Below are 14,574 nucleotides of genomic sequence, written 5' to 3'. Positions count from 1 at the left end.
CCTTTACAGTTCTGAAGCCCTGGCAGACACGCCGAGCGTTTCACGTCGTGATGCAGAGGCAATCTGAAATGCTCCCCCGCACGCAGGTAGTCTTTCATTTTATTTGTATTTGCCTCTATAAATCTCATACCTTTACGCAGTGCGCTCCGTGCAGAGAGTATTTTTAAGGCAGGAACCAACTCCAAGCCAATGGCAGCAAGCAGTAACTTTGTATGTTTAGCGAGGATTTGTAGGGCTGGATTACTGAAATCCTGGAGAAGCAGAGACACATTTTCATTTTCTTCACTCAAGATTAGGAACTAGGCTCAAACTGTGAAACTAGGGTAAAAGATCAGCTTTTTATGATCAGACCACCCAGATGCTTTAATGGCAGCTGTTTTGCTGTCCACATGCTGGCTTTGCAGGTACTTAGAGGATATGAAAAAACCAACCCATGAACCCCCCTTCCCCCCCATTTCCCACCAAAGCGCCCATGATTGGCTTCATCAACAAAACCAGAACCAGCCCAATCAGTGCTTTATAAAGCTTTATTGCAAGATGTGTTTACATAATGCTGTAGAGGTGAGCTTTTTAACTACTTATATCAAGAAATTTTGGACACAGGTCTGTGGTCAGTTTTCCATAGTGACCCTGCATGGCACAGGAAAAAAAAAAAAAAAAAAGTGTGATTGCATCTTTCCAGACAGTAAAGTGGGGAGAGTGGGGGCAGAAGAGGCAGATGAGGGGTGTGTTAAAAAGAAAATCCCCCTGGTTTACACTAAATGTGACAAAGCTTTTGAAGGATCAATACAAACGGTAGGTGAGCGTCGTGTGTAATAAAATCTTATAGAGTAATTCAAGTTCTTTATGAAATAAAACTGAGAAACAAAAATGCAGTTTCATGGACAATTAAATTTAACATAAAACGAATTCACCTAAAATGAGGAAACAACAAGCAAACCCAAAAACTCAACCAAAAGGACCTGTAGATAATATCTCTGACCATGCATGGCTTGTTTTTTAAATTACAATTCACAGAATAACACTGCCGGAAAGCCTATTTTACACTATGCTACACAGAACATGAAAAAACACGAGTAGTGACATTTACACAATTTTACAGTATTTCTCCTTCGTCTAAGAAACACGTCCTTTTCTACTTTACATTTTTTTACAATTCCCAGCTCACAAAAAAAGGACACTATACGCGCAAAGACAGTCTTTAAAAAGGAGAAATGCACCCAATGCTACAAATAAACCTTTTCTTTCACAGAAGCCTCTGTATTAGATAGTGATTAAACAAAATATATCTCTATCTGCCACTCAATGTGAAATGGACTAATCAGAAATAATTTTTTTTTTTTTTGCGTAAACATAAAACTATACAACGTCTCTGAAACTCCTCGCGTTACTTGCTATGTAACTGTTAAACTGCTTGCCAAAAACTCCTTGGGATCGCATCTGAAATGCCAACTGAGCCAGCTGCTGCCCCAGTCGAGAAAAAAAGAAGGTGGGCCTTACACGTCGTTCAAGCGTTTGCAATTAATTTTCAACAGTTACGCGCAACCCGCCTCGACGATAACGAGAGGAGCGGTACGCGCGTAGTGAGCGTACGAAGAGAGAGGAATACGCTCGTGCTTCCGTCTGACACCACATCCCTACGCATCCTTTAGATAAAGGCAGGCAGCGTGTACGCCTGCCTACGAGCTGTAGTGGGAGGATGGACATGGAACTGGTAGGCTACCACCTTGTCCCCATTTCACCTCAGTGAAATCAAAGCACTGCAAAAACAATAACCTGAATTAGGACTGCTACCGTCGGCCAAACGGTTTCTAAAGCGTTTTGGAGAGACGCTTGCTGTTGTTATCGCTGCCGGCGATGCTGGCGTAGAGCGGGCGCCTGGCAAAAGGCACCATTTTCTGCACCTACGGCGGCGTCGAGCCCCTTAGGTTTGCAGTAGGTGTTGTAGCCCTCACTTGTGACTTTTCGATGGGTTTTAGCGTTCGCCAGGGCACGTTTAGAGTGTAGCACACCGAGGGTTTAAGGTGCCGTCCTGCTACGTTATCTAGTACCTTGAGGGGGAATGGAGCACCTTGCAGGAGCCCCTTGCTGTTCAGTCACATCAAAACTCCGGCTCCAAATTTCTGTTAAATCGGGACATGAACTCTTATCTAGATATTCACGTGTGACTTTCTATTAAGCTAAAGCCAAAGTCTTGTCTATCTACAAATCTGATGCCTTATTTTGCTGACAGAGTCAATCACTACAGAGATTTACAATAAAAGGGGGGCAAAAGAGAAAAAGAGATGTATTTTGAAGACTGCTTTTGACGCTGTTCCCAGTATTTATCAGAGCAAGAAAGACCCTCATTAAAACACCATTTTTTTGTTGATTTTGGATTATGGACAGGGATCTATCAAACAGAAGGGTCACACATAGCAGCCAAGGGGCTATAAAACATCTGGAATCCATGAGCCTGGTGCCTGGCCTTACTGAGAGGTGAAGAGTGATGAATTTAATTTTTGTGAGGGATCTTTCACTCTCCATTGTGGCACACAGCATTCCCTGGGGGTGTTTCTTCACCGCAGCCACATAACTGCTACTGAAAGTTATCCCTCAGTTGGGAGCGAGGGAATACAAAGTATTTGTATGCAGTCTCCTTTTAAACACCAAGGGAGATGAAAGGAAATTAGGATAGCTTCCCTTTGGCGGCCATTTCATATGCTAAAGTTTACCTCGGCATCCAAATCAGGAAGGCATTACGGTGGTAGACAGACAAGTTATTGGCAGCAGATGGGTGCTGAAACGAACACCAGCAGCGACTCTGAGAGCTTGGTGGAGACACAAAAGTCTGGGCACTACATTTGCAGCTGACTGGTACTATGAAAAAGAGAAGAGAGGTAGTTATCATGGCTGCAAGTGGTTAAAACCAGCCTTCATGGATCTCTAAGTGAGAAATGGGAACATGCGTTACTACATCGTCTTTCCAAGACCTTTATATTTGTCACAAAAACGATCCTTCTCTCACGCGCATTTTAAAACAACTGTTACATCCTTGTGATGGGCTCTTTTGACGATGGAGGGGCAGGCAGCAACTCAAATCCTGAAGGCTACAACCTGATTAGACAGACAGAAAAAGGCATGCAAATATAACCAATTCCTCCATTTCATCTGGAATCCACTAGTTAGATGAAGTGGAACAAATGTTATTCCCACCGTCAGGACATGCTAGCAGACGCCGGAGGAACTACTGCCACCTTACAGACTAGCACATTGGGCCGCTGGCCGTTTTTATCATGAACCAAAATGGAAATCTTTTCTGTAGTTATTACATTGTTACTGCCTTTGATGATCTTGTCGCAATAGACGCTGAGGACAGTGGAATTAATCTTACTGTATACCACTGCATAACAAGACCAAGGTATCCTTCAGAAAAATCGATATCGGTTTTACAGATAGAGAGCAGGAACTTAGGCAAAAATCCAGAGAAACAAACATAGTGAAAAATGGACAAGGAATAACATGCTTCACATGTAAGACACTTGCATCCAGAGAATCTGAAAGAAACCGGCTTTTTTTCCTGAACTTATTCTAACCCCACTCCCCATATTTAATTTTCTCCTCGATAAGGATTATATGCAGTTTTGCACAATTTTTGCACAATTCCTGGAAAATACATATGCCCAGCTATTAGTAATTCACCAGCTATGTTATGTTTCAGACACAGATGCTGTACTATGTCTAAATGAAACACAAATTTGTTTCCTGTTAGCAAGTGGTCACCAACAGCCACCTGCGTTGCACATTCAGCATATTTTAATGAAAATATTCAGTTTTAAAAACTTGTTTGATTTTCTCCCTCCAACCAAATATAAGGACCTCTGTCAACGTCAATTGTATTTTGTTACATTTTGGCTTCTTTTATCACTTCACCAGTATAACAGTTCAACATAACCGCTACATTCAGGGTGTCTTCCTCTTGTTTCTGACCTCCAAGACCTCCACAAACCCCCCATTACCTTCATTTCTTTGTTCTAAGCATCCTTAAGAGAGATTTTAAAAGTCCACAATGGTGAGCAGCACATAAACATCCACTTTAAAATCCAGATGCTTGTAGGTCTCGCTTATTTTACAGTGATATGCCACTTCTATTTCCTAACCGGCTTCCTCCTTTTCATAGCTTTCAAATACACAACACATTTTATTAATTACAAAACTACTGCCTTCTGCTTACTTGTACAACTGACTTTTTAACGAGCTGAGGGGAAAACCAGATCAAACTCAATGCTATCCTTGAGAACCTTTGCTCATTAGTGACTTTTTACCCATGGACTTTGATGCGTGAAGATCCAAGGCAAGGGCACATAAGGAATGAAATGTAACGATCGAGAGAGGGACAGCACAGATAGCGTGTTCCACCACAAATCTCACTGCAGCGTTGTCAGCTACCTGGTTCTCTCACCACTTGGATGCTGTGCTCAGTGAGATGGGACAGATGACCGAGGTTTCAAAGGTTTATTGTGTTTGGTTCAACTATCCTGAACAATCTTCGGCGATTATCCTGTCCTTAATGAGAGCAGAGTAGAATAACTTGTTGACGTACCTGACCTAGCTTGGGTGCCAGAAGCAACATAGCTATGGCGTTAGGAGCCCAGCACAGACTACTAATTCATCCTACTTTTCAAGTGTGTTTTGCAGCCAAAATCGAACCCAGCTAACTAGCTGCCCTGCTTAATTAGTTCCCCAGTTAACTATCTTGAAGGAAGCCTCAACTGTTACTGCTGTGCAGACACACCCTTAATCTCAGAGGCTAAGGCAATGGAAAGAGATAATCTTGTGCATCCTTGAGGATCAATTGGTCACATACAGACTTTGGCTTAAAAAGTTCCCTTTTACGTTATTGTTATTTGCAGTTCTCTTCAAAACGCTTCAGCACTGGCTAGGGTGACTGTGTGCAATTCATCTTTGCTGCTGTATACGTCCTCCACTTAAAGGCAGATGAGTTGACTAGAGGTTCTTCAAACACACATGCTGAGGGCAGTTATAAAAGTCAGTTATAAAACAGTAAGATAAGGGCAAACATATTGGAGCGTTCACTGTGGTACCCTCTCCGCTTGCATCAAGGATAATCACAAAAAAAGAGTAAAGAACAGCAAAAACACAGCAGGCTTTTAGCAGGGCCATTTCATATTCAGATCCATTAATTTGAAATAAAATCACCACCACATTACCTTGCAGCAGAGAAAAGCAGCATGAAGGGCACAGGCAAGTGAACAAAACTTCTTGACCTTAGCATCCGAATGCATTTATCGAGTATGTAAAACTGTTGGCATAGATCTCTCTGAAACTGTACAAATGCACAGTACAGCCACAGCTCAACACGAGGGAGGTATTCTGTGTCCTCTCCTCTACGTGCATGCTGCTATGTACAGTATGAGTGTGTATTAATACACAGGAATTCAGGATCCTGAACTTTCCACTTGTATTGCAGGCCATCTCCTGCCCCATAGGGTGAATCCCATTGAATAATACTGAGTTCCTACAAAAAGACATTCTTTTCCTCCTGTCCGGGTGGAACGGTAAGGCCCCAGAGTGAAAACCATGGTCCAGCTAGCTTCAGCAGGAGCATGATTTCACGCCATGACTGCGTGTGTACAGATACACGCACACATGTCCACACATTCATTCTGTACATATACAAAGGTACACATACATTTTTACATTCTTTGGTGGCAAAATAATACAAAAAACCCAACCGAACCACAGGGTCGCACAGACTGTGCATCTTTGCTTAATGAATCTGCTTCAGGAAAATTAGGGTCGCTGTAACAGGAGTTATTTTGCCTCTTTAAGGACTGTTCCTTGCATTGACAAAATGCCATACATTTACAATGACTAAAACGGGGCACAAGGAAAGCCAACGTAAACACAGCTCACAGGACAGATAACTCAGAGAGAGCCCCCTCCTACCCACATCAACACACCACGAGAGAAGCAGCCGTACGCTTTCACCTACAAGCACTCCCACGCTTTCTCAGTTACTGTCCAGATGTTGTGCTGAGCTGTGGCACACCCTTCTTCTGCCCTGGCCGGGGGGGGGGAATTCGCTTTTTGTTGCTTATTAAAATCGAACTAACAGAGGATGGGAAGTGGGGAGCAGCAGAGGAGGCTGGCAGGTCAGTACCACACCGAAGGGTTGTCAGCCTGTGTGCTTCAGATGAACGGCTCTTCTTGTCGTCACCTCTGGGACGTCAAACCTGCATCTCAGAGGTGCTGATGAGGCCCAGTGCTTTGGCTTCTTCTGGTGTCAGTCCACTCTTTAGTGTCCTTCTCACTGGATGGTCATAAATTCCAAAAGCAGGCAAAAAAAAAAAAAAACAAAACAAAACAAACCAAAGAAAATGCAAATAATTAGAAGGGATAATTACACAAAACTTACAGCTGAAAAAAACCCTGTTAACATGCAAGGTGAGTCAAATCAAAAGTTGCTATGTACTCAGGGCCTCAATTTCAGAAGTACTGAGTAACGCCCTATGCCAAATCCATGGGACCATCAAGTACCCAGCAACTCCAGTCAGGCGAAAAGACATTTGTCATTTTAAGGAAAATGTCATTTAGCATTTTAAGGAAAAATACCACAGGGTTTTAAGATTTTTTTTTTTTCTCTGAAATTGTATCAGTTGATTTTCAGTCCATAGAGAGTATCATCTGCCCTATTATTTTATAGTTTCATCAAGCTTTTTTAAAAAGCTTTTGGATCTTTACAGGGCTTAATTGAATTTATCGCTGTTAAATACTATGTGACCCTTTAAAGGTGTAAAAAAACCAACCCCAAAAGTTAAAAGATTAAAAATGTGACTATTTTGTAGCCAATTCAAACCATTAAAACTATTGTATTCATACACGCTCCCCTTTCTTCTGTAATGTTCCCCCGTCCTAGCCCCATTTGTGTCATCTTTGCCATTAGTAGTCTGCAGCTTTTTAATTGAACTTAAATGATAAATCTAGGCCAAAATCTTGTTTCTTAATTTTCTATGTAGTGTTTCAAACACTAGCCCTGACATAAAACTTTTAAAATTTGTGATTGCCTTTTTTATTCAGAAACAAGTGACTATGTGACTGCACACACTGAGCATTAGTGTCCTAGTTTTTCTGGTGCCATCATTTTTGGGTGGATGGGCTTTAGTTCAAGACACAAATGGGGTATTCACTCTACACTTCGACATTCCTCAAGTACAAAATGCACATTCAGAAGTTTAAGCTGCATGCAAAGCATAAAAAATGACTTTATGTTGAACAATATATATCTGGAGCCCCAAAATAATGAAGTCTAGAGGAAACTCTTAGAGAAACCAATTGCAGACAGAGGTTAAGCACTTCCTGCATCACTATCATCTAGCACAATTAAGACCTCTAACTTATTAAGATATTCAGTCCATGTAACTGAAACTGGGTGGTCACACTCAAGGGTCTAGCAGGAGCGAGAGGAGGGAATGGATCGGAATAGAAAACAAGAGGATAACAGAAAGGGAAAATACAGCGTAGCTGAACATTTGATACCATGCAGGTAGGACAAATGTGATCTGTGATAGTCAAACTGCTTTCATCAGTTACTGAGGTTAATCAAATGAGCTGCGAGTGCCACATGTGTAATTGTTCCTCCATTATCAAACCCTTACTTGGAAGTTTTTCTTCAAGGCCCTGTACTTTCTCCTACAGTATTGCATACTTACTAAACAACGCTAGGAGTCTGCATGGCAGCCTTTTATGATATCCGCTTTTTCCTACGATACCGATGAGCAAAATCTTCCAAGTTTAACAATGCTTAGCTTAAAGCAGCACAAGGTTAAATGCAACTGATAAAGCCCAGATTAAGAAAGACTAAAAAAGTACTACCAGAAGAGCAATACACTTCAAAAAATGCTCTGGTCTCCGTGGTGCAGAATATCCAACATGGACTTTTGAGTCAGTCCTCATCACTGGCACCCTTTTATACTTCTCAAATCTGATATCCCAGTGTCTATGGTGACAAACGTTTATTTCTAGACATAAGCTATGACATACTGTAGTGGGTTTCTGTGGCAAGGTTTTGGTAGCAGGGGGCTTACAGGGGTGGCTTCTGTGAGAAGCTGCCAGAAGCTTCCCCTATGTCCCATGGAGCCAATGCCAGCCGGCTCCAAGATGGACCCACTGCTGGCCAAGGCCGAGCCCATCAGCGACGGTGGTAGTGCCTCTGGGAGAACAGATTTAAGAAGGGAAAAAAACTGCTGTGCAACAACAGCAGCCAGAGAGAGGAGTGAGAACATGTGGGAGCAACAGCCCTGCAGACCCCCAGGTCAGTGCAGAAGGAGGGGAGGAGATGCTCCAGGCACCGGAGCAGAGATTCCCCTGCAGCCCGTGGGGAAGACCACAGTGAGGCAGGCTGTCCCCCTGCAGCCCAGGGAGGTCCACGGGGGAGCAGGGGGATGCCCGAAGGAGGCTGTGACCCCGTGGGAAGCCCGCGCTGGAGCAGGCTCCTGGCAGGACCTGTGGCCCCGTGGAGAGAGGAGCCCACGCTGGAGCAGGTTTGCTGGCAGGGCTGGTGACCCCGCGGGGGACCCACGCTGGAGCGGTCTGTGCCTGAAGGACTGCAGCCCGGGGAAGGGACCCACGCTGGAGCAGTTCGTGGAAGACTGTCTCCCATGGGAGGGACCCCACGCTGGAGCAGGGGAAGACTGTGAGGAGTCCTGCCCCTGAGGAGGAAGGAGCGGCAGAGACAACGTGTGATGAACTGTAGAGTCACGTTAACATAGGCCAATACAACTGATTTTCAGAAGAGCTTATCAGAGACCGACCAAAAGTCTCTGTCACTAGACTCAAAGTGGGATTGGACATTGCTCCCTAAGAGAGTATTCCTGCTCTGTGGACATGAATTATCCACAGCAGCTATACTGTTGAACCAAGGAAACTGTCCCTCATCAGAAAAAAAATATGCGTACAGGAGACTGAACTTTCACGGGATGGCTGTCTAGACGACATTACATCTTCCCACTGAAAGCAAAAGTGAACTGGGAAACTGTATGCAGAACAAATTTCCACATTTGAGACACTTTGGCAAGAAGTGTCAAACCAAACGTATTCATGACTGCTCTCACACACATCCCCAACGCTCTCAGACCACAATCACACAGATTTGCAAACTGAGCACAATAGCCGCAGTAAAACAAAGCTGTTTTTCTTTTCAGATGGTGAGACAGGAAAAGTGAGGGAACAAGCAGTTGTTATTACTGTGTGTAAACATTTAATAGGAACTGAGGTGCTCTGCTAACGCTGGTCATGTACCGGAATAATCAAAATTCTGGTCTTATTTATGACAGTGTAAATCCAGAATAAACTTCTTTAGGTCAGTACAATTACTACTGCACAAATAACTGTGGCTGAGACTCTGTCTAACAACTGGAAAGGAAACGTGTGCCTCTGTAACTTCCACCAAGCAGAATACAGTTGTTTAAATTCTGCCATCAGCCTGAGTTACGGGATTAGTAGTTTACTAGGGAAAGCCAAATGAATTTACAGTAACATATAGGTCTCTTCGAAGAAAATTACAGTTTATTTTCAGAAGTCATAATCAGGAGTTAGAATACCATGGTAGAAACCATCTTCATGGACAAACAAGCACAAAAACTAAGGAGTCGTCTTTACATTCCACTCTGAATCTCCAGATACCTACCTATCAAACGTACTAAAGGCTTAGTCTGAGGACCTCGTGTATAACCCTCAGATGACTGAAAAAAAGAAATACCGTATGCAGCATGTGACAAGGACAAGTGCCCTGTTCTGGGTTTGCTGTATGACTCACACAGTGGAGGTCAACCCCAAGTTTGTACTTTTTGTGCCATTGCAAAACAAGTAGGAATGACAATACTTGATGAATTGCTGGGACATACGCAGCTGTAACTAAACAAAACAATCTCTTTGCATCCCTCAGTTGATTGTTCTAACTTATCTCAGCTCTCTTATAATACAGAGAAAGATAACTTGGATTTAAGATATTCCAGTGACCTAAGCTTTTACGGCCAGTGGTTAGGAGAAAAGAGCTCCAAACCATGTAGGACTTTGGTGGTCATAATGACATTGTCAGGAAAACGGTTAATAAAAAGCAAAGATGCGAAGAATCTTTTCAGTGACAGAACGGTTCCCATAAACCCTGATGGCTGCTGACTGGTATAAACTAAGCATGCGGGGCCAAATACCGCAAAGTACTGTGACTACTGGCAAGATTAAGGCTGTCCAGCATCAACGGGCAACCGGGAGGATAACAGCTGACAGAATCACAGTCCAGACTCAAATGAGTGAATTCTTGCCCCTACAATGCAACAGGCGAGTCTGACACAGATGAATCCACTTGTAGTCTGAAGTATTTTGTACTTAGGGAGATGAAAGTGGCCTGATAAAGGGTCTCTTTATATGAAAATTATAACTAATATGTGCAAACTACAGTACATTTCCTCATCTGAAGATACAGTGGATAGATGCAGTATCAGTAGTAACACAAGAACAAGTTCTTGCCCCACTATTCTCTGCCCTGGCTTGCGGACTACGGAGGCTTGTTGCTGATGAAGCCAGGAGAAAGTTGAGTTATCTACAGGAGCAGAGACTACTCTGGGAGGTAGGTGAACCTTGTCCTGACGTGCTGTTAAACAGATGTCCTCAGACATTTGTCTATTTCCTCATAAAGCGCTTGGTAGGGTTCCTCTACCTTAGGAAAGGTCATGAACACATTCAGTCATCAAAATTGAATGCAGAGACATATTTTCCTTCCATGTTTTATAGGCATTGCAAAATTACATTTCTCAAACTAGATCTTCACTCTCCCCTCTTCACTGAACTCTGTCGTGTCTCTAACTGGACTAGACATAGTATCTTGGCTTGTAAAACTCTTGGCCTGCTGCAGATCACATTAAACTGAGTTATGGAATGTATTTTGGAGGCAGTGACAATAAAACTAAGACTTTCAAATGACCTTTTAGGTTCTTTAAGCAATTTTAAAAACATTTGCTAAAGAAACATAACATAGAGAGAAAATAACTTTTACTCTTGTCACAAGCAAGGCCTGCTGAGATCCCATAACCAAGAAACTAAATGTTGTTTTTCTGGGGTCAGAGGGTATGATATTCTTTGTTAATCAGGAAATCTAGAATTTTATTTGATATCCTAGCAGAATGCAGTGTGCTTATGATGAACTCGATGAATTTGACTCTGCCTGTTGGGTCAAAATCTACACAGACACATAGCCCTCACAGTACACTGGGAACGTTTTAAAAAGAGTAATTCCCCAAGTGTAGCTTTGTCAGAGAATTTGATTATCTAGGGTTTGGTTGGTTTTTTTAAAGAGCAAATAGCATTCCTAATTTCCCCTGCCCCACCTTTTTTTTTTTTTTTTTTTTAAGATGCAACAAACAGTAAAGATCAGTCTGGCTGGCGCCATTTATTCTTACATTTGCAATGGCTTTTGGCATGTGTGTCTACTTTTGTATGGATGAGTCACCTGAAATGCAGAATAGATATGACCATTCTCCTGCTCAAGAAGTCACAGAATTAGTGTCATTTCTATTACAAAGATGTGGCAGCCACAGAACTTTCTTTTGGTCCCAGCTGCATAGGTAATGCAGCTGCTAGTTGCTGATTTGGAATGAAGAAAATTCCAGGTGGCTGTAAATTATATAGCAAGGACAACAGGAAGGGCAGATTATAAGAGGCAATACAGGCCAGCTCCATCATCTCATTTCATTTAATGTATCTTAGGCTTATTTTCTGTTACCTATCCACACTCAGCTTGCACACTCAGTCTATTTTCTCATATATTTACATTTAACATTTTCTCTTGGACTTTACTCCAACGAGTCCAGCAACGGCACTTTGCAACTCTAAAGTTCAATCCAGACAGTCTTGCTCATATTCTCCTATTTTAATCCTTTTCTGCATTTGTGTTTTTATGTCACTATCTATATAATAGATAATCATATATATAGGATTAACTATGCATATATCATTGCTGAATATGAGTAGGCCTAAATGCTTAATAAAAATACTAAAACACTCTGTGTACAGATTTTCTTACAGGGATCTGTAGGTGAATTTTTGGATTTTATCACGCGCTTCTCTGAAGAACTCCAGCCAACCAAAATGTGGTCTTTGTCTGGGTCAGCCACATAGAAAGCTCCAGGAAACAATGCATTATTATGTATTATTATTGCCCTGCAGCTTTGCTTTGAGTCCTGTTGACACTTCATAGGTGGCACAAGTCTCTCCTAACAAGAAATTCTATAGTTCGCAACCGTCTCCAGGTGTAATTTATGGTGGCTGTGACGTAAAGAGGAGTGCAGCAGTGGAAAAGGACAAAGTTGCATTTTGTAAGGAAAGCTTAACTTGTGTTTCATCTCCAGGTGGCTTATGTTATAGGGAACAAAAAGTAACATTGCTTTAGAGAACGTGGGCTGCATGAAGAACATAGGGGTTTTAAAGTAATACTTAACATGTAGTTGAAACTGTTAAAGTTTCCAACTTTATGTATTTCACAGATCATCATTTACATAGTCCCAATAGTAAAGCAGAAAAGAAGATTTAACTCCTTCCTTGAAAGCCTGCTATGACAGCCCCCCCCCCCCAATTTTCAGGACCTCTGTGAATTCCACTATAAAAAGTTACTACTAAAAGCTGCCATCTCTATCATCATTTCTGCCACTTAATTTCACCAGTCAGAAGTGCTTCCACTATTAACAGGTAAAGCATCAAGAGCATAGAGCTCACCAACAACTGAGTCTGCATGTAAGCACTACATACTATTTTCAAGGTCAGACTGTACTTTAACAATGCACAGGACAAAAAAAAGGCAGGAGGGGGGATGCAGAAAGTAAGCCATCTAACGCAAGTGTTTTGGGCATGCAGCCTTTACATTCCATTTGAAATTCTAAAATGACCCGCTAAGGGGGTAGCTCAGGCTTACGAACGCAGAGCTGTCTGTTGGAGAGGGACTGCGCAGAGGAGCGTGACCGTGTTGGCCCACCCGAGCTCTGTGGGACGCAAATTAATTACCCTCATTAGGAATCCGTGCTGGGAAATGAAACAGTAAAAGGCATCATCTCTACGAGCCCATCAGGTTAAAAATAACTGATCAAAACCAATCCTATAATTATGCTAATCAGGTGGTGTTATTCCACCTAGGGACAGCCATATATATAGATATAATTTTTTAACGTATTGCTGGGGCAAGATAAGTTCAAGGCAGCTTTGTGTGAACCGTTTTTACTCATTTTCTAAGAGAGACTTCCCTCCAAACACATTTGACGCTCCCATCCAAGCGTAGTCAAATCCCTGCCTGCGCTGATCCTTGTGCTAAACTCCTTCATGGCAGCAGAGGGCTCTTTGGCCGCTGCGATATCGCGATGCTCTTCTGGAAAGCCACATACGAGATGGTTTTTGTTACTGCGCTTCTTTTGTAAGGCAACTTGAAAAGCAACCCTGTACTTCCCTGTCTGTTCTCGTTCTCACACGAAGCGCTTTCCACAACAGCTCTGTGAGCTTGTCAGCCAGCAACTCACTGCTGCTCATTTCTTACTCGGATGCTGAACGTAAATCTTTCAGGCAGGCAGGCAGGATGATGTAAATGAGGAGTAAATTACCGACCCGAGATAAACTTGCAAGCCACTTTAACACAGAAAGAAACCAAACAAAATACATATCCTATCAGCTTAGGGCTAACAGTGTGCACTTCAACCGTACATATTTTTTCAATACTTAAAACTTACGTATCCCACTTTTGGGAATGAATCCTGTGACAAGAATTCAAAAACCTTGAAATATACCTTTAAAATATGCCAACTGAAATGAAAACAGAGGGTAACATAGACGAATTCACTGACACAGTGAATTGTAAGCTGGCAAAAGTGAAAACAGCTATTTGTATCTCTTGTAAGATGCAAACAAATGAAGCAAAATTATTTTTTCTATAGAACTACGGTTGAAGAAGTAGCAAAAGTGTATACCGTAACAGAAGTATTTATATAGAAAATGTCAATGCCAATATTCTGCGACCTAGGAACACGAACAACTTTATTTCCTATGTATACTGACATCACTTGCTCTTCATCAGCTGCTCATCCCCTGCCAGTTTCTCCCACATTACCTTCAGCTTGTTCTTCCCTGCAATAAAGAAAGTGCCATTTGGCCAAGAAAAGACGGCCAGAGAAATTCCAGCGCTTGTAAATCCTTGTCTCGAAGCCGATGGGAAGCTGCAGAGCACTCCCTCTTTTTGGTTCTCCCAGCGCTCGAGGACGTGCGGAGGGTCTGCCTACGCTGCGGGATCCTGCTGGGACACAGGCTTCACCTGCCACCAGGACGCACTCTTTACTAAGAGCAAAAACCGAGCAGTGGCTACCTCTTCCTCCACAGAGCAGCGTGTCTGGGAGGGCATTTAATCCTACGAGGTGAGGATTTTAGGATTTTTTTTTTTTTTTAGCCACTCTAAAATCGCTAGGGACAACCCATTCTAGCAGCGGTTTTCTCCTTGTACCTACACCACGTCCTCTGTGCTCGGGTAACGGAACATACACGTGC

General features: G+C 42.5%; 1 protein-coding gene across 6 annotated transcripts in view; it reads right to left on the bottom strand.

The window, feature by feature from the left end:
- Positions 1 to 511: 511 nt before the first annotated feature.
- FHOD3 (formin homology 2 domain containing 3) overlaps positions 512 to 14,574 on the bottom strand; it is a 391,220-nt gene continuing 377,157 nt past the window's right edge. For all 6 annotated transcript variants that reach the window (XM_052787649.1, XM_052787651.1, XM_052787660.1 and 3 more), the window contains one exon: positions 512 to 6,313. In XM_052787649.1, coding sequence (XP_052643609.1) covers positions 6,231 to 6,313 — 83 coding nt within the window. In that variant the 3' untranslated portion in view covers positions 512 to 6,230. The remainder of the gene's footprint in view (positions 6,314 to 14,574) is intronic.

The sequence above is a fragment of the Harpia harpyja genome, chromosome 5, assembly GCF_026419915.1.
Source record: "Harpia harpyja isolate bHarHar1 chromosome 5, bHarHar1 primary haplotype, whole genome shotgun sequence".
Lineage (NCBI taxonomy): Eukaryota > Metazoa > Chordata > Aves > Accipitriformes > Accipitridae > Harpia > Harpia harpyja.
Note: the sequence above shows the minus strand (reverse complement) of the source record. Positions and strands in the feature narration are given on the sequence as shown.